General features: G+C 40.3%; 1 protein-coding gene across 2 annotated transcripts in view; it reads right to left on the bottom strand.

Annotated features, from left to right (window-relative positions):
* Positions 1-18292: 18292 nt before the first annotated feature.
* Positions 18293-21707, bottom strand: part of Ptprg (protein tyrosine phosphatase receptor type G) — a 666884-nt gene continuing 663469 nt past the window's right edge. For both annotated transcript variants that reach the window (XM_075988580.1, XM_075988581.1), the window contains 2 exons: positions 20062-20197; positions 18293-19130 (listed from right to left, as the gene is read on the bottom strand). In XM_075988580.1, the coding sequence (XP_075844695.1) occupies positions 18984-19130; positions 20062-20197 (283 nt within the window). In that variant the 3' untranslated portion in view covers positions 18293-18983. The remainder of the gene's footprint in view (positions 19131-20061; positions 20198-21707) is intronic.

Raw genomic sequence — 21707 nt, 5'->3', positions numbered from 1 at the left:
TTTTTCACATATTTTATTAAGGTACCAGTTTTCTTCCATTGGCTCATCTTTGAGTGATGCAAACACAGCTATGTACCTGGCTTTATTCAAATTCCGAGAGAGTGTGTCTTTTCAAGATATTGTTTGCTCTAATATTCATTTTTAAAAATTTGTTTTCCCACCATCATAACATGAATATGAATGTAGGGTTGTGTGTGTGTGTGTGTGTGTGTGCCTGTGTGTGTGTGTGATGCTGGGCATTGAACTCAGGGCCTTGTACACACAAGATAAGACCTCTGCCCTCAGCTCTAACTCAGGGCATGGGTGGCACATGCCTTTAGTTCCAGCACGCTAGAGACAAAGACAGGTGGCCAGGCTGGTCTATGGAGCAAGTTCCAGGACAACCCTGCTTCCAAAAAAAAAAAAAAGAAGTTATGGGAGTGTAGCTCAGTAGTAGGGCAGTTTGACTGCCAGCTCAGTTTTAACTTGATAATTATACATAGAGACCTACTGACCAGATTTTCTATAAACAGATATATTAATAATTTCCTTTTGGATATTACTAAACTGTATATGTGAAACATTGTCCGGAAAAACATACCTGATCCCAGGGTCAGTTCTTAGTTAGAGAATAAAATGTCTGTAAGACTATGATTATAAATAGAAAGAAATTTTTATCCAGGGGGCTGGAGAGATGGCTCAGCAGTTAAGAGCATTGCCTGTTATTCCTAAAGGTCCTGAGTTCAATTCCCAGCAACCACATGGTGGCTCACAACCATCTGTAATGAGGTTGGGTGCCCTCTTCTGGCCTGAAGGCATATATTGTATACTAAATAAATAAATATTTTAAAAAAAATAAAAAATAAATAAATTTTTTTTTATTCAACCACAAAAGTAAGTATTGATTAGAAACAGAACTCTGTGTAGGGTTGGCAGGATGCTCAGCAAGTAAAGGTGTTTGTTCCAAGCCTGGAACCTGAGTTCAGTTCCCAGGATCCACGTGGTGGAAGGAGTACACACCCATACACACTAACATAATTGGGTAAATCAATCAACCACACCCATATAAACTCAAATAATTGGATAAATCAATCAATCAAACACACCCATACACACTCACATAATTGGATAAATCAATCAAACACACCCATACACACTCACATAATTGGATAAATCAATCAAACACACCCATACACACTCACATAATTGGATAAATCAATCAAACACACCCACACACACTCACATAATTGGATAAATCAATCAAACACACCCATACACACTCACATAATTGGATAAATCAATCAAACACACCCATACACACTCACATAATTGGATAAATCAATCAAACACACCCATACACACTCACATAATTGGATAAATCAATCAAACATACCCATACACACTCACATAAGTGGATAAATCAATCAATCAAACACACACATAAACACTCACATAATTGGATACATTGGATGTAGCTAGAATATTTTAGAGAAGAGAGCACTCGGTAGACAGGATTTTCTTTCCACGTATGCTGCTCAGTTGTCTCCTGGCCTGTGTGCTCCACAACATGAAGCTGCTGTCCTGCTTTACTTTTACCTAATGTGTTGAAGAATATCTGTAGCTGCTTTAAGGACTGTCTCTCTCTCTCTCTCTCTCTCTCTCTCTCTCTCTCTCTCTCTCTCTCTGATGTATTTACAAATCACAGAGGGTATAGGTTTGTAATGTATGTGTAAATGGGTATGTGTATGAGTGCTTCTATGTGTATACACATGTATGTGTACATATGTGTATATATGTGTGTATAAGTGTGTATGTGATTGTATGTTTATGTTTTGTGGATACCTAAAGAAGCCAAAGGTCAGAGAGTTTTGGGACTTGTTTTTAAATGTCCCACCTAGTTGTAAATCAGAGTTCTGCTCCCTCCTGGCTACTGTAAACAGGTGTGGCTAGTTGCCAGACCTTGTGCTCCTAAAATAGGGAAGTAGTTGGTTCCTACCTAAAACAAAAGTCTAGGGATTCAACTAGGTTCTAGTTCTCTTTATGGAAATAACTTGGGATTCCACCCAGGGAGTGGTTTGCCGATAGAGTGTTTGGTATAGGGCAAGAGTCAAGGACTACTTTCAATTTGTATGTTAATGCAGTCCTTCTGTTACACTCCTACCTTTTGAAATCAGGGGTATATTAAGCTGTTGGAAATTAAACACAGCGAATTTTCAGTACTCACTGAAATTCCTTTCTGATACTAACCTATGTGTTTCTGCATTTTATTATTTTTTTCACGTCTTCGTATTCCTTACTATATTTCTAGATTCCCACGCCTCCACTCTGGAAGAAAGGATAATGTTTGTGTGTGTGTGTGTGTGTGTGTACTGTTATTTGATCAGAGTGTTCTACAACACCTGGATCTGTGGTTTCATGCCATTATATTATAAACCATATGCAATCATGTCCCCAGATATTTCTTCAAATGCTTCTCTTTTGGGGATTCCAATTCTGAGTACACACATCATTTGATACAATGTCACAGTTCTGGGATTCACTATCCCGTATTTATCCACCCTTTTCCTCTGTCCTTTTCTCTTTTGTTCATGCCTGACCCTGCCCTCAAGTTCACTGGTTCTGTCTTAGTAGACGGCGGTGTCACTTTACATCTTCGTAATGAGTGGCAGCCTCAGCAGCCCTTAATACTCTTATTAGTGTTCATCCTCATAAGTGTTAATGTGATTGTGGTCTGGAGAATTTAACTTTAAATCAATTTGAGTTTTTAAAATTTTTTATGTGTGTGCGCGTGTGTGAGTGCGTGTATGTGAGTGTGTAAGTGCGCGTGTGCATGTGTGGATGCATGTGTGGATGCATGTGTGTGCGTGTGTGTGCGTGCGCGTGTGTGTGTGCGTGTGTATGTGTGTGCGTGTGTGTGCGTGTGTGTGTGTGTGTGTGTACATAACCACACATGAGTATGCAGATGCCAGAGGGCAGCCTTAGGTTTTGTCACTGTGCCCAGCTTTCTATATGAGTTCTGGAGATCGACCGCTGGCCCTCGGGTCTGCAAGTTGAGCACTTGCTTTACTGGCTGAGCCATCGTCCATGCACTCATCTTAACATTTGAAAGAAATTAGCGAACAAGTTAATTGGTTTTGTTCTGGCCTCTTTATACATACTCTCTTGTTGATCTTCCTTGCCCACTTCTTCTCCTGACCCAGCACTGGGTTGCTCTCCTCCCCTCAGTAGTGCCTCTTCTGATTTCACAGTGTTCTGTACCCCCTTCCCTCATCTTAGATCTATTTACCCTTCTCATGGCCCCCTTCTTATTTCCTGACCCCCATATAGACACACATATACACCTGTACATAAATAAAAATTAAAACAACATCCATAAGTAGGAGATGTGGGTTTTTTTTCTGTGTCAATATTATTTTGCTTAACACAGTAACTTTTGGTTCCAACGATTGCTGCTTACATGTCAAGATTTTATTTTTCTTTTTTTTTCTTTTTATTGATTTTTATTGAGCTCTACATTTTTTTCTGCTCCCCTCCCTGTCTCTCCCCTCCCCTTCAACCCTTCCCTAAGGTCCCCATGCTCCAAATTTACTCAGGAAATCTTGTCTTTTTCAACTTCTGAAAGACCTCCAGAGTAGGGAGACTCTCACTCAAGTCTCGGGATAACGCGACCCCCCAGGAACGCACGAGAGACTGTCCTTGCTGCAATCACACGAGGTTTATCGACAGGACAGGAACCAGTGCACTGGGGCCAAAACTCATTTCTCATGCAGGGGTAGAAAGTTGAACCCTGAGTAGCTGGGAGAAGGGGTATTTAAGGGAAGAAACCATCCAAAGAGGGTAGGAAGGTCATCATTGGAAAATTCCGAGAATACCAGTGATAATCACAAGGGGGGTAACTCCCTATTTCTCAAGATTATAAGCTAACTTTATCTTCAGCTAGTTCCTGAAACAGAATCACTGAACCAGTTAATCTAGATTTTTGATTTTTCTCTCCCTGCTTAGATTTTTTGCTCTATTTTTTTCTGCTAGAGGGGTCTGGATTTATCCAGGTCTTTCACTTCCCATACAAAGATTTTATTTTTCTTAATGACTGAATAAAACTAGAATTCCATACATGCAGCATTTTTCCATCTATTGGTGAGCAGCTAAGCATGTGCAAGTACCTTTTGGGGTAGACGTACAAGTCCTTTAGGTATAGAGCGATGTAGTTAAATCACAAGGTAGTTCTGTGTCTAGCTTGTGTACGTGTGTGTGTACCTGTGCACACACGTGTGGAGGCTAGGGGATAGCACCAGGTGTCTTAATCGCACTCCTCCTTATTTGCTGTGGACCAGAGCTGAGGTCCTCCTGTTTGTGCAGCAAGCACCTTCGTCACCGAGCCACTTGTCCTTGGTGGTTTTGAGAAACCTAGATGCCGATTTATATCGTAACTATGCCTGTTTATACTCCCACCAGCAGTGAATGAACACGTTTGTCTCTCCCTCCATCTCACTAGAATTCATTGATATTTGTTTCCTGGTGTTAGCCATTCTGACTTGGGTGATGTGGAATCTCAAAATAGTTTAGATTTTTAATTTCCTGGTGGTATGTAACATTTTTTAGAATATTTATTGACCCTTCTTTTCATCTTTTGAGAACTGTCTACTCAGATCATTAGCCTATTTATTGACTGGAGTGTGTGTGTGTGCCTGTGTGCATGTAAAGCTTTATCTTTTTTTTATTGTTGCGTTCTTTTGAACATCTTTGAGAAGTATCTGCTGAGCTGTTCTGCCTATCTTTAAATTGTATTGTCTCCAACGGTGCTCAGTGCATTAAAGAACCAAGCAGTCACCGTAACAGGCTGCTCTGTCTTCTCTCAGAGACATCAAGCCTCAATTTCTGTTTCCTGAGACTGAGCCAGCAGTTTCTGATGAAGAGCCATGAACAAAGGACAATTGATTTCCAACGCCCCAAGTGGCAAGGACGAGGAGGCCTAGTTGCCTAAGCCATAAGCAGCTCAAGATGGTAACCAAGTAAGGAAAAAGCCTGGGACTAGTCCTGGCCTGCCCCCAAATGGAAAACTGTAGCCCCGACCAGCTCCTAACTAGCCCTGGCCAATTAGAACTCAGTAATATGATTGCCACTTGCTTAAGCCAATTATAGATAGAATGTCCCAGCTGCCTTAGGACCTCGCTTAAGAAGAGCCCACCTTGCTCTTGCCATCTCTGCCATCTTGCCTTTGTATGGGATGGCAGGCCCCAGCATGCCAGAATAATAAACGCTCTTGCTGATTGTATACATGGATGGTGGTCTTTTGTGGGATGTCTCCAAGACCCCAACAGTGCAGTGTCACGAACCTGTAGTCTGATTCTGAGCCCAGAACACGTGGATTTAAGGGCTTGTGGCCAGCCTTGGCAATACAGAAAGAGACTATCTCTGCAAAGATGTCCGGGAATCAACAGAAACCCAGGTCTCTGGTTAGCCCTGCTTAGACACTACTGCTGTTTATTTACATGTGAAAGCCTGGAGAGAAGCAGAATAAGAGGATATGTCGGAGTTGTGCTTTTATTGGGGATGCTGGCGAAGACCTACAAACGGAAGTCATGAATATCCAGCTGGACATGAATCTAAAGTTCTCAGGGAAGTGTGTATTAGGACCAGACATATACCCTATGTATGTTTTGTGTAACAAAACTTTTCTTGGGGAGATGCAACATACACATCTACTTATCCCAGATAGGGAGCCCATGACAAACCAAGGTACCGAGATCACCAAATCCCAGCATGGGGAACCAGTTAGTTTTGTTGGGGTTACTTACATGAGCGTGGGTGAGGGGTTACTTACAGGAGCGGAGGTGGCTCACAGACAGCTGCATCACACTAGCCCACCCCAGCACTGGCGACAGCTCACTCAATCTGGCTGTACGCGGCTCATCAGGTTGGAGAGTGTCCTTTCCAAGACCCTCTGTTCTAAGCTACCTCTTCCAGGCAGCTCCGCTTGTGTCTGCTTCTTCCAGGCAAACTGGCCTGGCTTGAGCTTTGCCCAGTCTGAGAGGGCCTCTCAGGTTTTATTGCTTACCTTGGGAGGGAAGGGCCTAGTCAATAAGGTATGTTCCAGGGCCTTCCTGATGCTATGCTGAGTTGTTTACCTTTCTGCTCAAGGAGTTTCCCTACAGGATGCAATGTTTCAGTCTCGGAGGAAACGGTTACACAATGATATGTATATAAAGTTACATGAGATTGGTGGACATGCATAATTACATGAGGATGTGCCAATTGTCTCTCAGCTTACAAAGAAGGAGACGTTAGCCTACGGCATGCCAATGCTTACCTGAAAAAATAAGATGGAAAAGTGGAGTCTGGAGAAATTGCAGACGTTGAGGTAACTCAATAACATCTAGAAGCTAAGATGTTAGTTCTACTTGAGAGGTCCCAGATATTTCTCAGCATGTTTCCTAGCAGTGAGGTCAGGAAAACGTGACAAGAAAAACACAGAATGAGCCTCTATATAAGTTTTGCCATATAGATATGACTGACCGATGTATCTGTCATCCTTTATGACTCTGCCTTCCTTATCCAGCTTTGTTTGATGATATATACTAAATATTTCATCATGTATGATTGTCTGTCTAGCATCACAAGTCCCATGAAGTAAAGGATGTATTTTCAAAACCTACAATGTATCCTTCCCTCTTGGGACCTAGTAGTTGAGTGACTGACAGTTGAGTGGGGAAGAGGGTAAAGAAGAGTCTTGGGATGGTCACGATGCAACTCTAGTATGTATAGGAAAGTAGAGACTGGAGGAAAAAATGGAACTTGTGGTTATAGATACCACAAGTTTCTAAGAAGTTGCTTCTGTTACTGCTGTGGGGGACTGAGGTAGGTGGCTTGCCTCTTCTGGGAAGGTTCTCCATCACAGGAAATGGTTACAGTGAGGGAAAAGAAGTCTTGGGGTAAAGAGCAAGTTTGTATGTTTGTGTAGCAAGATTGGTGGCTTGTCAAAGAAACAACTACTTCATTCACACGAGGAAAAGGAGGAATGCATTCACTAGGTTCTTGAGAGGACCTGAAGGCATGGGTGGGCTACCTCTGAGTGGTAAAAGATGTTGGAAAAGTCCTTCCATGGCCACAAGGATGCTTCTTTGATGGTGACAAGAAGACACATATTGTGGATACAGGGAAGTTGATACAGTTAGTTGTCTTTTGCCTAAGTAATTTAGCTGAGTAATGCCTGGAGCTAGCTTATTCAAATATTGTTATGTAAATATGCTAGCAGTTGGCAGTGGAAGTGTCATGGTATTGCATAGAGTTATGAAGACTTTCCTTATTTTTCTTTGGAGCGTTTCTGCAGTGTCTGATAGCAAGCTTCTAGTTTGAGTTTCTGCTCTATAATTGGATGAGAAGATACTAACTGCCCTGGGGGAATACCTCAAAAGGCATAGTTACTGGCGAGCCTAGCCAAAGAGATTTTCAGATGCGGGGAGGAGAGAGCTAATAAAGTGGACAGGGTGAGGCCAGCTGCCTTTCCTCAGAGCTTGCAGCAGGGAGGCGACACTGAGAACCTGTTCTTAAGAATATCTAGAAATTCCTTTGTAGTGTTAAGAAGAAATCTAGAGTAAAATGAAAAGGACTCAGGATGGTTTGGAAGTACACAGCCAGCTTACACACAGGTACTCACATAAGACACTTAAGAAATGAGAAAGACAAAGGGGGAACAGTATGAAGTGCTTTATCTATATGAGGATATTTACTTAGTAGCTTTGAAAAAAATGTAAATAAGTTGATTAGCTACTTAGGATGGTTACAAAATCAAGGTCACATACTTTTAATCAATAAGAACATTTGGCTATATGAATATTAGCGACTAGTTCTTCTTAGAGTCTCATGAATCTTATGATTCATTTTTCCATGAATGTTTCAGATTGATTCTCTTGTTATACAATCTCACCCCATGTTAGTTTTCACAGTCATTTTTGAAATGTCATGATTCATGGAAATGTGGTGTATTGGAATATATTGTAAAATGTATTGTTAAAATACCAACAGTTATAAGAGAAATGACCCTAACTGATATAATGTTCCTTCAAATCACTAAATTTTTGTGTTAAGAAACAAATTGTCTTCTTTGTGTGAAAATATCCTCTACACTACCTGTATGCACTTCATAAGATTAAGGAATGTTATAAAAAGAGGAAATAGCTGGGTGGTGACACACACTTTTAACCCCTGCGCTCAGGAGGCAGAGGCAGGCCGATCTCTGGGAATTCGAGGTCAGGGTGGTCTACAAGGACAGGCTCCAAAGCTACACAAAAAAACCCTGTCTCGAAAAAACAGATGAAAAAAAAAGAGGAAATAGCCTTAACTTAGGTTTACTCAAAGAGTCCAAGTGTAACCAATAAATGAGTTTAAGATCATTGATGTGATGTAGAAATTAGCGACAATTACAGTGGATATATATAGTGGTTTGTTTAGGGACTGTGACATGAGTTTATTTCCCAGATCCTATGAGGAAGAGAACTGACCCTTCAAAGTCCTCTAGCTTCCACATACCCATGCAGCACTCACTGCAGATAGATAGATAGATAGATAGATAGATAGATAGATAGATAGATAGATAGATAGATAGATAGATATAGAGAGATAGATAATAGATAGACAGATACATAGATGCAGCGAATTTTTTACAGTTCAGTTAAGGAGAAAGGAATCACCACTGTAAATTATAGAAATAGGATAAAAAGGTAGATTATTGAATCTACTTTTAAACTCATGGTCAGTCTTGGAGCCTGGTTCACAATTACAATGGAGGACCTAGAGGAAAGTAGAAGCTAAGACCATTGTGCAATGAAATAGGGCTAGAGGTATGTAAATCTTCCAAGACCAACTTCTTGGAGTAGGAGATTATGCTAATGTAGAAAGGCAAATTCCATATGATGACCAAACCCTGGTTTTATACCACGCAGCAGCTTTGAATGCTTGGGACAGAATTGAAGAAGTAGGAAAGAAGATTGTATTTACTAAAGTAATACAGGCCCCAAAAGAAACCTTTATGGATTTCTTATAAACACTGACTTCAGCAGTAAATGCGATACCACATTCAGATGCTAGACAAATAATAATTCAAACTCTGGCTTTTGAAAGTGCTAATGTACAATGCAAAAGGGTAATTAGGCCACTAAAAGCAAGATCAGCACTCTTAGAGAGATGGACCTGAGATACAATCAATATTGAATCTCATAATCATGATGATTCTTGGCTAGTGTTAGGAAAAAAAATCCTAAGACGAGCTGCTCTGCCAGCTCACAAAATCAAATAAAAACAGATTACACCAAATTAAAATGCCCATGGTTTATTAAGTACAGTGCTCTCGGGTGGCCGAGAGCATGGCAGGGGCAACAGAAAACCGGGGAGCACATGCAAACTCTGGACCAGCAGTCCTTCTCTGGAGGCCCACTTAAATACCCTGTGGGTGTGGTCAGACCTGGCATGCTGGGATTTGGAGTCCAGACCAACACAACTCCCAGGACATGGGGCCGGGATGGATGCCAGGGGCTGGGATGAGGCTCCCAACTTACATTACAGCTAGGAGAGGTGATATCCAGAGGTTTGAAGAAAAACGGAAATGTCAAGTGTTTCAATTGCGGTAAACAAAGGTAACTAAAAAGGGATTGTAAACAGGACATTCCTAGAAACAATGTTTTTTTGTAAGAATAATCCAAACAAAATGCCCCCTCCCTTCTGGATTATGCAGAAGGTGTTGCAAAGGAAGGCATTGGATTAATAAATGTAGATCAACAAGGGACAGTCAAGATAATCTTTTGCCTTTGGGAAATGCCTTGAGGGGCCTCTTATAGGCCCTCATGTCAAATTCAGCTCAGTCATTTCCTGTCAGTTTGGAGGAAACTCCTTCCCAGAGCAATTAAAAAACCTAATGCCTATTGTTAAAAAAACCATACTGCTCTGGATATATAGATATATCTGGATAGATAGATAAAAGATAAAACAAAAATTTCATGAGAAACCATAAATTAAAATCGATAGAGATTAGATTAACCACTTCTCCAAAGTTAGAGTTGGGGCAGGGTTGTTTGTTTATATTTATTTATTTAGTCTTTTCAGTAAAATGAAAAGAAACAACTTGAGGAATTTAAAGACCTTTGGACAAATAAGCTTCCAAAGAAGAAGGAAGAACTACCAGGAAAAATTATCAAGAAAAGGTATAATCAGCCGGGCGGTGGTGGCGCATGCCTTTAATCCCAGCACTTGGGAGGCAGAGGCAGGCGGATCTCTGTGCATTCGAGACCAGCCTGGTCTACAAGAGCTAGTTCCAGGACAGGCTCCAAAACCACAGAGAAACCCTGTCTCGAAAAACCACAAAAAAAAAAAAAAAAGAAGAAAGAAAAGGTATAATCTGACCTAATGTGATCTCTGAAGTCTCCAAAAAGGTGATGGGATCCCACAACAGTGATTCCATCAGGACTATAATAACACCACTGAGCTAGAAAACACCATCTAAAGATGGGCTTTGGTCTACAAACTGCTCAGGACAATTTTGAGGTGGCTGACTAGCTAAGATGATCCAGCTTCACAGACTACTTAAGCCAGGACTTGAGACAAGTCTTGTACTTTCCCATTATGCAGAGCCTGGACAACTCTGCATTGTCCAGGACTTGACATTTAGCCCATATTTTTCAATTCAATTCAGGATTCTCTAAAGATACCATTGCCCCAGAAAGCAGGGAGTAAATTCAAGAACATGACACCCACATTCCCAAGAGGTAGGGTGAGTAGTTTTTGGTTGTTTAATTGGTTATGGATATTTGTCATCATTTAGAGTGATTGGGTACAAGTTCTTATTGGTAATGATCAGGAAAAAAACCTGAACAAAGGAGTTTAGATTCAGGATTTTTGCTTTGAAAAGAAAAAAGGGGTTATAGATACAGAAATTGAATAAAAAGGTAGATTATTGAATATACCTTTGTACAAAAAAAGCAACTACCAGTATTAAATTTTTTTTTTGATTTTTCGAGACAGGGTTTCTCCGTAGTTTTTGGTTCCTGTCCTGGAAATAGCTCTTGTAGACCAGGCTGGCCTCGAACTCACAGAGATCTGCCTGCCTCTGCCTCCCGAGTGCTGGGATTAAAGGCGTGTGCCACCACCGCCCGGCCAGTATTAAATATTTTACATTGATATAGATTTCTGTATATTGATATAAATTTAATATTTTTTTAAAGATTATTTTTTGTTAGAACATACTGTACATACATTTCTAATCTTGTTCAAGGTATTGGACCTATACAGCTTACTTAACAATGTAATGCAAATTTCTAGTCCTTGAAAGTTATTATGGCCAACTATTTAGGATAATAAGGAACTACAGGTTAGTAATTAGTCACCTATTACAATCAAACTTGTAGTAATATTAACTATGTTTTCAAGATCACACAGAGATGTAGTTTAGATAGACAGGTCATCTTCAAACACTTCAGAGACATATAAAATATGCCATCTAAGATGCTTTAATGAAACATAGCTCTTTTTTATGACAATGAGACATGTTGAAGAAACTCCACATGGCATGATGTGAGATGCCCTTCTGTATATGTGTTGCTTTTATTGGTTGATGAAAAGCTGTTTGGGCCAATGGCTTAGCAGAGTAAAGCCAGGCAGGAAATCAGAACAGAGATAGAAAGAGAGGGTAGGCAGAGTCAGAGAGATGCCATGCAGCTGCCAAAAATGGCAGATGTCATGTAGCCACATAATGCAAGAGGTAACAAACCACGAATCTTGTGATAAAACATAAAATAATAGAAATGGATTAATTTAAGATGTAAGAGCTAGCCAGAAATACTCCTGAGTCATTGGCCAAGGAATATTGAACTTAATATAGTTTCTGCATGATTATTTGGGTCTGAGCAGCCAGGAAATGAATAAGCAGTGTCTACCTACAATAGAGTTTGCTTTCTTTGTGACCAAAGTAACCCCTTGGGCAAGAAAGTGCTCTTGCCTTGACTACTGGCAATATGCTGTCCACGTTGGACAAGCAGGACACAAAAGAGAGTGACTGCCAGACTTTGCCAAAAAAAAAATCCTGCTTCACAGAAAAGTCTGCTTAATATTCTAGGCCTGGAGGCCAAAAAGGATGTTACAGAGGAACCTTGAGTGACTGTTTGAGCAGCCAACTATTTCTGTCATTTCGCACATTTTTTTGAAGTCATTTGCTTGCAATTTCTGCTTACTCAGTTAATATTATTTCCTCTTCTGGGAGTTGAAGACTAGATATATCTAGTTATAGTTTTCCTTGTTTACCAGACTCAGAAAAGAAATTCACTAAAGAAATGTAAAATATATAAGTTTGAGAGACATAAAAAGATAATTTTGGGTTGGTATTATAAGTCAGAATAAACAATAAAATAGGTACAACATTTTGGACTCACCAAGATAAAATAGATAATGGAGTATTTTCTCTAAATTTGTCAAATGTAAACAGACTAGACATTGTTGGTATACTTATTGCCTGTATATATTGTATATAGTCACTGTACTTATTGTATACAGTTTTTCTTATATTAGTTATAACCTTTTTCTATTTTAGACAAAAAAGGGAAATGTGGTGATATTCTGTTTGTGCTTTAACAAATAAAACTTGCCTGGAGATCAGAATACATAGCTAGATATACTAGCTAACCATAGAGTCCAGGTAGTAGTGGCAAACACCTTTAATCTCAGCACTCAGGAGACTGAGACAGAGGGATTTCTGTGTGTTCAAGGCTACCCTGGGCCATACAAAATTAAATCAGTCTAAAAGAGAAACAGATTCAAGTGGTGGAAGCTCATACCTTTGGTCCCAGCACTAGGGAGGTGGAGACAGGAAGTGATATGCCTGGGCAGAGAGGAATATGAAGTGGGAGGAGACAGGAGCTCAGGATTCAGTTTTGAGGTTTGGTAAAGACAACATTCATCTGAGTATTCCTAGAGACAGGATCACTTATTTGGTCTGAGGATTTGGTAGAGGTAAGAACTAGAGGCTGGCTGTTCTGCCTCTCCGATCCTTCAGCATTTACCATATTTCTGACTCGGGGTTTTTTATTATTAAGACCAATTAGAGACAGAGGAAGCCAGACACAGAGCAAGCAAGATGTGACAGCCTCACTGAAAAAGGTACCAAGCCACGTGGCTAGCACAAAGAAGAATTATGGGCTGATATAAGAGTTAATAAGAAGACTGAGTTAATAGGCCAACCAGTTTATAATTAATGTAGACCTCTGTGTGTTTCTTTGAGAATGAATAACTGTGGGACCTGGTGGGACAGAAACCCCAGTCAATGACTAGATCCTGTTTTTAAAAGGCTAAGAACACATCACAGAGCTAGAGGCTTGTGTCTCACATACAAGATCCTGGGTTCAAACTCCAGTACAGGAAGAAGGGATATGGGAGGAGGAGCCACCTGGGTATAGAAATCTCTTAGCATTGTTATGAAAATTAGCAAACTAAAGTAAATTTTTGTTTCATGTTTGGTCATAGATATACGAAGTAACTACATAAAACAAAACTATAAGATTGTATAATGGATGATATTGAGTACCCACTATGCACCATATTCAAATTTTGCACAAATAACCTCATTTACTTCTCCCAGTTGCTTAACTAGGTAAACATTAGTTGTGTTCTATAAAAGAAAAAAATAGCACCTGGGGAGGGATGGAGTAACTTTCCCTAGATCTGTCAGTAAGTGGCCAAACCGACTAGAATTTGGCTGTTTGACCCCATATTTCTCATTCCTTTCTTTCCACCCACAGGCAAATCTTCCAATAACTAGTTTAATGTAGAATAAGAGGAATTTTGTGAGCATGGTGTGCAGCTCAGATCATCTGCAGTGAACGGTCACTTGCTTGCTCACAACTGTCCCTCCAGCCTTTGTCTAAGAATCCATCTCTACCGAAATGCCAAAACTATGTTGTTGTTGTTTTATGTTGCGTGCAGGTTTGTGCAATGTTGGTGTTTTGCTTTGTTGTCCCTACCTAGTTTTCTATGATGGCGGTGTCTCTCATTCCTTCCGGGGCCTGCTGCTTCCAGTGAATTGCCAGCAAGCCATAGGAGATCCTTCTCTGTTCACACCTATACCTCTCTTGCTCTAGGGTTACAGGCGCTGTGTATTACAGTACCTAACTTCTACATAGGTGCCAGAGAACCAAACTCAACCCACAGAACCACCCCCTGAGCCCTGCAGATAAAGAATTTGAAGAAATTGAACCTTAGTTTCATTACTGGAGATTGTAAATGTCCGTAACTGACAGGAATTACAATAAATATAGGCCAAATAAAACATACCTGTTGCCTGATCAGGATTTCTATAGACAATCAATTTGTAGTAATCTGATAATAGAGTCACCAAGGGTATAACTTGAGGGAGAGATGCATTCTTCCGGGACAGGCGCACCCCTCCCCACACCCATGCACACGGGAATGGTAAACTAAGAACTCGTGTTGGACACAGAAGAACTTGTACTGATCCTACGTCTACTCCATGACTCTCCACGTGTCTTGCTGCGATCCACCCCCTCCCTCCTAGACAGCAAATGTTCAGACGGGAATTTGCTCCCAGCGTGGTTGAGATACTGGTGGACGTCACAAAGCAGGGGGAATGTTTGACCTGGTGAGACTTGGTCTTGTTTCCTTAGAAAAGGAGGAAGAATATCGGTAAATCAGGGCAAGAGCATGACCTTTGGCTTGTAAAGGCCACCGCCGACTTTCATTTCCTACCGTGACGGAGGGCTGCTGAGTGTTAAGGTGATTTAAAAAAAGGGAAGCGGGATCTCATAGAAATGCTCCATGCTAAGATGTACATCAAAAACCATACTTTATTTTATGTATAGCAATACAATTTACATATTAAATAACACTATAATAGAATGATTTGATATAGTTTAAAACAGAAGGAAAAAGGGAAATTTTCCAGGTTATAAAACCCCTGCCCCCACGGAACAAATCATTTTTTAAAAAAAAAAATTCACTTTTTCCAAAATGAGTCAGTGCGACACATGTACTCGGAAACTAGTCATGTCTACCTGCTATTGCACTAATGGTCGATGGGGTTAAAAAGCAAGCCCGACTTTCACAACCACAGCCTCAAAGGAGGAACACACGTTGGATTCTCTTGGAATGCAAAGATGGCTCTCGCTACTTCAGTACACAGAAGTTCACATATCCACCACGGAAACAAAACAGAACAAAACAGAAAACTATGACACAGTTGAAACTAGAAAAAAATTAGCTTTATATGAAAATATAAAATTCTATGATTATATACCATAGATACAAAGTTCCCAGGAGATGCTTACTCAAGCAACAAAATATTTACAGTTTTAATGATTTTTTAGCTATTTGGAAAGGAAGTGAAAGAAACAGGCTTCGACATGAAGGTGGGATCTTTAGAAACAATGGCTGCTTGCTTGTTTGTTTCAAATGTCCTAACAAAAGAGGAGTCACTACCCCAAATGTTGGAGAGTTACGACATTTTATAAAATCGACTGTCTCCTTTTCTGGAGATGTTTATCTCTTAAAACTCAAGATATTTTTCTTGAAATTAATTATCCTCTGTAGAAAATGTTTCCCTTTGCAAATATTTAACAAAAATACTAAAAACATTTTTACAGCTAAGACAAAAGTAGAGGCCAAATGTCATTATAATTTCTTATATATATATATACTTTTTATCATGCCTTCTTTCTAGAGATAAATAAAGCCAATATTGTGTGTGAGTGGTAACTAAGGGAAAATGCAAAGGGTTCTGGGCAAGTACAGCTGCTGTAGAGAAAAAAAAGCAGGCATTTTCCCTTTGTATAAAAATTTACTGGCACCATTTGAACAGAAATTTTAGAACACAGGGTTGAAAATACATTTTCCAGTGGAACTGCAAAAGCCTTAAGACAACTACAGTATGATTACTTTTTCTTAAATTACGATGCATTTGGGTTTTTTATTTTTATTTATTTTTTTTGCTTAGAATTAGTTATGTGTATCTTTGGTAAATTGGTATCTATATTTTAATTTTAAATATAGCATATATGCAATTAAGAAAAAGTCATGAGAAGGCAGCTGTGCCACGCCTTTATAAGACAACTCAGGTTACTTACGGATTTCATTGTCCCTCGAACACCATAAGCCCTCTTCCATCTTGAACACTCTACCGGACTCTTCTATTCACAACAGGCTCTCAAAACTTGCACAAAGATTAGGAGAATCACTGAACTAACTGTACTATTCTTGAAGCTCAGAAGGTAACTTATGATAAAAAAAAACATTAAATATGGTCTCATGGTTTGAGGTACAAAAAACTTTTCTGATGTCTCTAATACATCTCTGATGTCCAGCGCGTCCACCTGACCTAATTTTAACAATTCAGCTTCGTTTGGCGTGTGTCGTTCATTTCCCTAGAGGTAAATCTTACATGCAAACAGCATCTTAGGGACTTATACACTAGCCATATCCCTTCCCTTTGACTGCAAGTGGTTATAACCTTATTATGTACTTAAGCAATGTGTTTATGTCTCAAAGAAAACATCTTTGGAACTCTCTGCCTCTGGAAAGATGCAAAATGTCTTTTGCCAATAACAAAGACTAGTGAAGATACAAAAGAACTGAAGATGGTGACTATCCTTAGTGAAGGGGGTGTGGAACACTTTGGCAAAATGGGCACATAGCAATAGGCTGGAATCTGCAGGCTTGGGTTCAAGCCTGCTGTAGATATGCAGGCTGCCCACAAAGAGCTTCTACCCCATCTTGATTTTATTTCTGTTTTGGTTGTTTCATCCCCTTCTTTTCTCCTTATTCTTGCACTCATGTAAGAGACAGTCCCAGAGTTGTGGGGAATATGCAATTCCACAAATCCAATCTCCTGTGTGAATAGCAAGGAAAGTAATACTTGCTATTTGTCTTCTAATCAAGGCTACTTTTGTTAAGGGAAAATTGTGAGACCATGGACTCCAACTTGAATGTTAATTCCGAATGGCAGAGCCACCAAGCATCTAACTGAAGAGCATCAGCTAATATCAGATCTGCATACAACAAAAAGAATCTGTTTAATTGGCTAGGAAACTCCACAGTCTGAATCTTTTCCCTTCTAGCTCAGCGCTAGAGTTGTAGTGACAGTTAGCCCTTCTTTGAATTGTGGAGGGTGACACCTCTGGTGGGGTCAAGTGTGTGTGTGTGTATGTGTGTGCACGCACGCACACATGTGCAATGGTAAATGTGCTTAGTTTGCTATCTGGCACAGACACCTTACAGACCATGTTTAGCCATTCATGAAAGCCAGGCTCTCAGTTCTCCGTGTGTTCAAAAGCCTAGTTTAGCCTGCACAAAGTATCTTCATGGAACTCTTTGGGTCTGGCCCCTGCATAGAAACCCTTGGACTTGGGCTGTGACCCCCTCCTAAGCAGCTCTGGTTCTACAGTACATCCGTGACTAGTTTCAGACAAGCAGCTCACAAAGAACGCCTCCTTCCCATTGCAATGCTGCCCCAACAGTGACAGCAGGCGCAAGGTCTCAAGGTAAAGCTTACTGGCATAATAAGGAAACCAAACCCTGTTCCCTTCGTGGGTCCAAGCTTGGGGGATGATTTCAAGTCTGACAGAAGCTGACCTTCAAAAGGAAAAGCAAGACACAGATCTTGGTGAAAAGCTTAGTGGGGTTTGTTTGGTTGAAAACAAACTCAAATGAAATCTCCTAATAATGCCTCCAGTTTTCCCATAATGTACTATGGGCTGAAAGCCATTCCAGCTGGACCTGGGACTTACTAACGACTCCCACCACTTTTACTGCTGTGCATCTGCTCATGAATATCCACAAACCTTCTCATGAAACCTACTCTACAATGGAGATGTCACCCTTCATTCAAAACTGAATCTTCTCTTTAAAACTCAAATTTCTTTCTCCAAATAAGACTGCTTCAGCTGTAGGAATTTCCCAAATATATTTCCAATTCAATCTTAAGTAGAGTATGTATGTAATTTAGAGATTTATTATGAAACATTTGGCAAAACAATAAAGAAAAGAATGCTGTCTATAGGTAGTTTTTTTTATTAGATTGCTATAGGAGTAGTTAGTAGGGATTTTTTTGAATACTACATATAAATTTAAATACCTATTTTTTTGTTGTTGTTGGAGCTACTGTGAGGTATGGTACTATACCAAAAAGTCTTAGAGGAGATTAACTAAAGTCCTAAGAAAACTGTACGAAGCAGTGCCACCTTTCCGTTGTAAGAGACAGCCCTGATTTTAGGGTGCAGCTACTTCAGAGAGTCAGGATGGAAATAACACACACTGTCCACATAGCTACTGTGAAATCTGTAATACAGAATGATTCTTTATTTTGACACATTTCAACTGTGAATATAACTTGGTAACTAAGAGGAGATGTTCACATGAAGCAACTCTTAAGCCCTCTTCACTTCTTAGTGGATCCCTCAACCATTACACATGGAACTGACATGAACAGACTTCTTAGGGGCTCCCCTTAACCTGTGGTCCTGCAATAGGAAACGACGCCCATCCACTCCATGAAAACAGAAGGCATATAGTACTGAACGGTGCCTAAAAAAGAGGGGGACTGAGAAAAAGACAGTGTTGCCTGCTAGAAAAATGCAGTCGCTTTAGAATAATAACAAAACTGAGGTTCCTTGTCATAACCAAGACCTTCACTGCACGGAACTAGAGAGGAGCATGTATGTCGCCATGGAATGTCACATCAGGGTTTGCTGTAGTATTAGGTTATAGGCAGTAACACTGATCAGATAGTGCAAACTGGGTAAAGTTGCGGTTCACTGTGTGAAATGAACAGGTGCAAATGCTCACTAGGATACCATTAAGACATAAAATGGCAAAAAATAAATATCAAAACTTTTATCAGTGTAAAAAAGTAACTGGGTTATTGTATAACCTAGAGTCTGGCAAAAAAGGCCTCAAAAAAGTTCTGTCTTTACAAGTCTCAGAAGTTTACAAATGAAGTGCCCTTTCCAGGGGTCCAGTCACACCAGAGACTCCATGCTCTCGGCAGGGTCTGATTCTTCTCCAGTCAGCACAGCACCATTTTTGTCCCCTGTCATGGGACCATTTCCATTTTCTTTAGTGCTGACTAAGCTGAGCATTGCTTTGTAGACAAACTGGTATTGTTCCTGGAAGACAGGAGGGGAATCACGGGTCAGACATTTTATCTAAGATGCAAACACCGATCAGAAATATGTACTAGGAGGGGTGCTTGTTCGTTCTTGGCTGCCCAGACCCAAAACAACCACTCAGAAACTCTATTATTTAAATCACTGCTTGGCCAACCACTTAAACATATTGCTAGCTAGCTCTTGCATCTAGTATTAACCCATTTCCATTGTTTTATATTTTACCATGAGGCTTGTGGCCTAGGGCAAGGTTTCAGCTGGTGGCCTTCATCTTTCTCCTCTGGCAGCTCCAATGGCATCTCCTTGACTCTGCCTTCTTTCTCACAGCACTCAGTTTAGTCCCCCCCCAGCTTAGCTCTATACTACACTATCACAGGCCAAAGCAGTGTCTTTATTCATTAACCAATAAAAGCAACACCTATACAGAAGGACTTTCCACACCAGAAATATACTCCAAAAAAGCATTCTCAGAGGGACAAGAACAGCAGAAATCTTATTAAGAAACTTTAATGGCAGCCACATGAATCGTTGAGTTCTATACTTTCTTCATATCCTTCTGGTCTAGAACCTGTTTCAGAGTTTGTGGCTCATAAGATCATGGAATATCCCTATTTTATAATAGGACAACATTCTACTCTTAAGCAAAGTTTTTGTTGTTGTTAGTGGTGTTTTTGTAAAACTACATTACTGATATTTTGGGCTAGATACTTCTGTGTTGGCAAGGGTTGTCTTGTGTGTGGCACAGTGTTTAGCAGTAGCCTTGGCTTTTATACACTAAATGCTACAGACTTCCGTCCAGTTGTGAAAAGCAGGAAGTCTCTATAGATATTGCCAGATGTCTCCTGGTCGACACCCGTGGTTGAGAACCCCTGGCCTATGGTATAGATCTGAGGAGCATGTGATAGGTTTGACATAGACACAAACTACTTACGATGTCTGTGAATACTCCAGGTCTCATAAGATTGATCATTTTTGCCACCTGGAAGACATCCACAGCATTTTCATTCTCCAGCTGCTGGGACAAGGTGGTAAGGGCACATAGCATTCCTGCAGATACCGCTCCATACCTGGGGAGGAGAAAAGGAGGATGCAATCTCAGATGTACGAGCAGACTGCATGCAGTAGATGCTAAGTACCAGCACGTACTTTCTTAGGCATTAAATAGGCTGGGTTGGTGCCTATTGTTTGTGGCAATGCTGGTTTACATTGATGACTTTGATGTCAGTCATATACAGAGAAAGCAGGGGGCTACACTCACACTGTAAGGTTTGCACAAGAGAATTTCTATGAGTTCATGGCTATCACTATGTATGAATATATGCGGCTCAAAAGGAATCAGAACTTTGTTTTGTTTTTTGAGACAGCGTTTCTCTGTAGCTTTGGAGCCTGTCCCAGAACTAGCTCTTGTAGACAAAGCTGGCCTTGAACTCCCAGAGACCTGCCTGCCTCTGCCTCTCTGAGTATTGGGATTAAAGACCTGCACCACCACTTCTAAAACTAATTTCACATTAAATTTCAAAGTGAAAATTTCAAAAGTGCCACAGTACTTCCCTCAAAGTGACCACCACCACCTGTCCATAGTCTTCCCAGGTGGGATACTAATTGCTCCTCATTTTAAAGCTTAAAAGACTTTGGGAAGTTGATGGGTGATTAAGAACAAGGAAGGTTCTTAATAGGCTTTTTTTGACCATCCCCATTTATTCTTCTGAGCTTCCCTCATTAATAAACTTTGGATACATCTGTTAGGTTTATTTCTTTCAAATGATTTTATAGTATTTCTAGTACATGTTTCAAGTCTTTCCCCCTTTCTTTAGTTTTTATAAACTTTGTTATGATCATTTTTGTCTCCCTAAAATACAGTCCAGTTTGATGTAAATCTAGGTCATCTTTTATTTTGGGGCAGGGGGATTCTGTTTGAGAATTCTGTCTGTGAAGATTTATTTATACCTTCTAATTTTATTTTTCATGTTTCAAGTCTAGGCTACAAATGCCTACTGCTGCTATGTCTTCAAACCCATGTACTGGAAATTTTCATTTCATATTCAAAATACCTGTAAACCTTATGTTCCCTTCTGCCCAGTTTTATGGTGATTTTGGAACCAGACCATCAAGGAATAAATAATGTAGTTAGGATTTTTGCTACGTTGCATGAATATATGGATGAGTTCAAGGAAAGCCATGCTTTTCTGGTCTTTTAGTTTTTCTCTTCACGAACAGCTTGCCCTTTCTCCATCTGTTTAGGTCACGTGGGCTTCAGAGTTTTTTCTATATCCTTGCACACCGTGTTTTACGTTCATTCCTGGGTTCACAGAGGCTCTGCTTCTCCTCAGAATGGCCTCTTCTTGCGGGACTAGCTGTCCGTCTTCAGCTGATGCAGACAGACATTCATCGTGTTGACAAAGTGTGCCTGTACAGGCCACAGCAGAACTCCTGAAACCCTAGTCATCTGCCGGCTCTCGGGTGAGGGGCTTTGTCTCTTGGTGTTTATTCCTGTCTCTGGTGTTTACTGCCTTGGTGAGACTCTGGAATGTTCAGTGTGCCAGCACTGGAAGCTGACATGCTCTTTATGGTCTTTTA

Source organism: Microtus pennsylvanicus, chromosome 10, assembly GCF_037038515.1.
Source record: "Microtus pennsylvanicus isolate mMicPen1 chromosome 10, mMicPen1.hap1, whole genome shotgun sequence".
Taxonomy (NCBI): domain Eukaryota; kingdom Metazoa; phylum Chordata; class Mammalia; order Rodentia; family Cricetidae; genus Microtus; species Microtus pennsylvanicus.
This window is presented reverse-complemented; position numbering and strand designations above follow the sequence as displayed.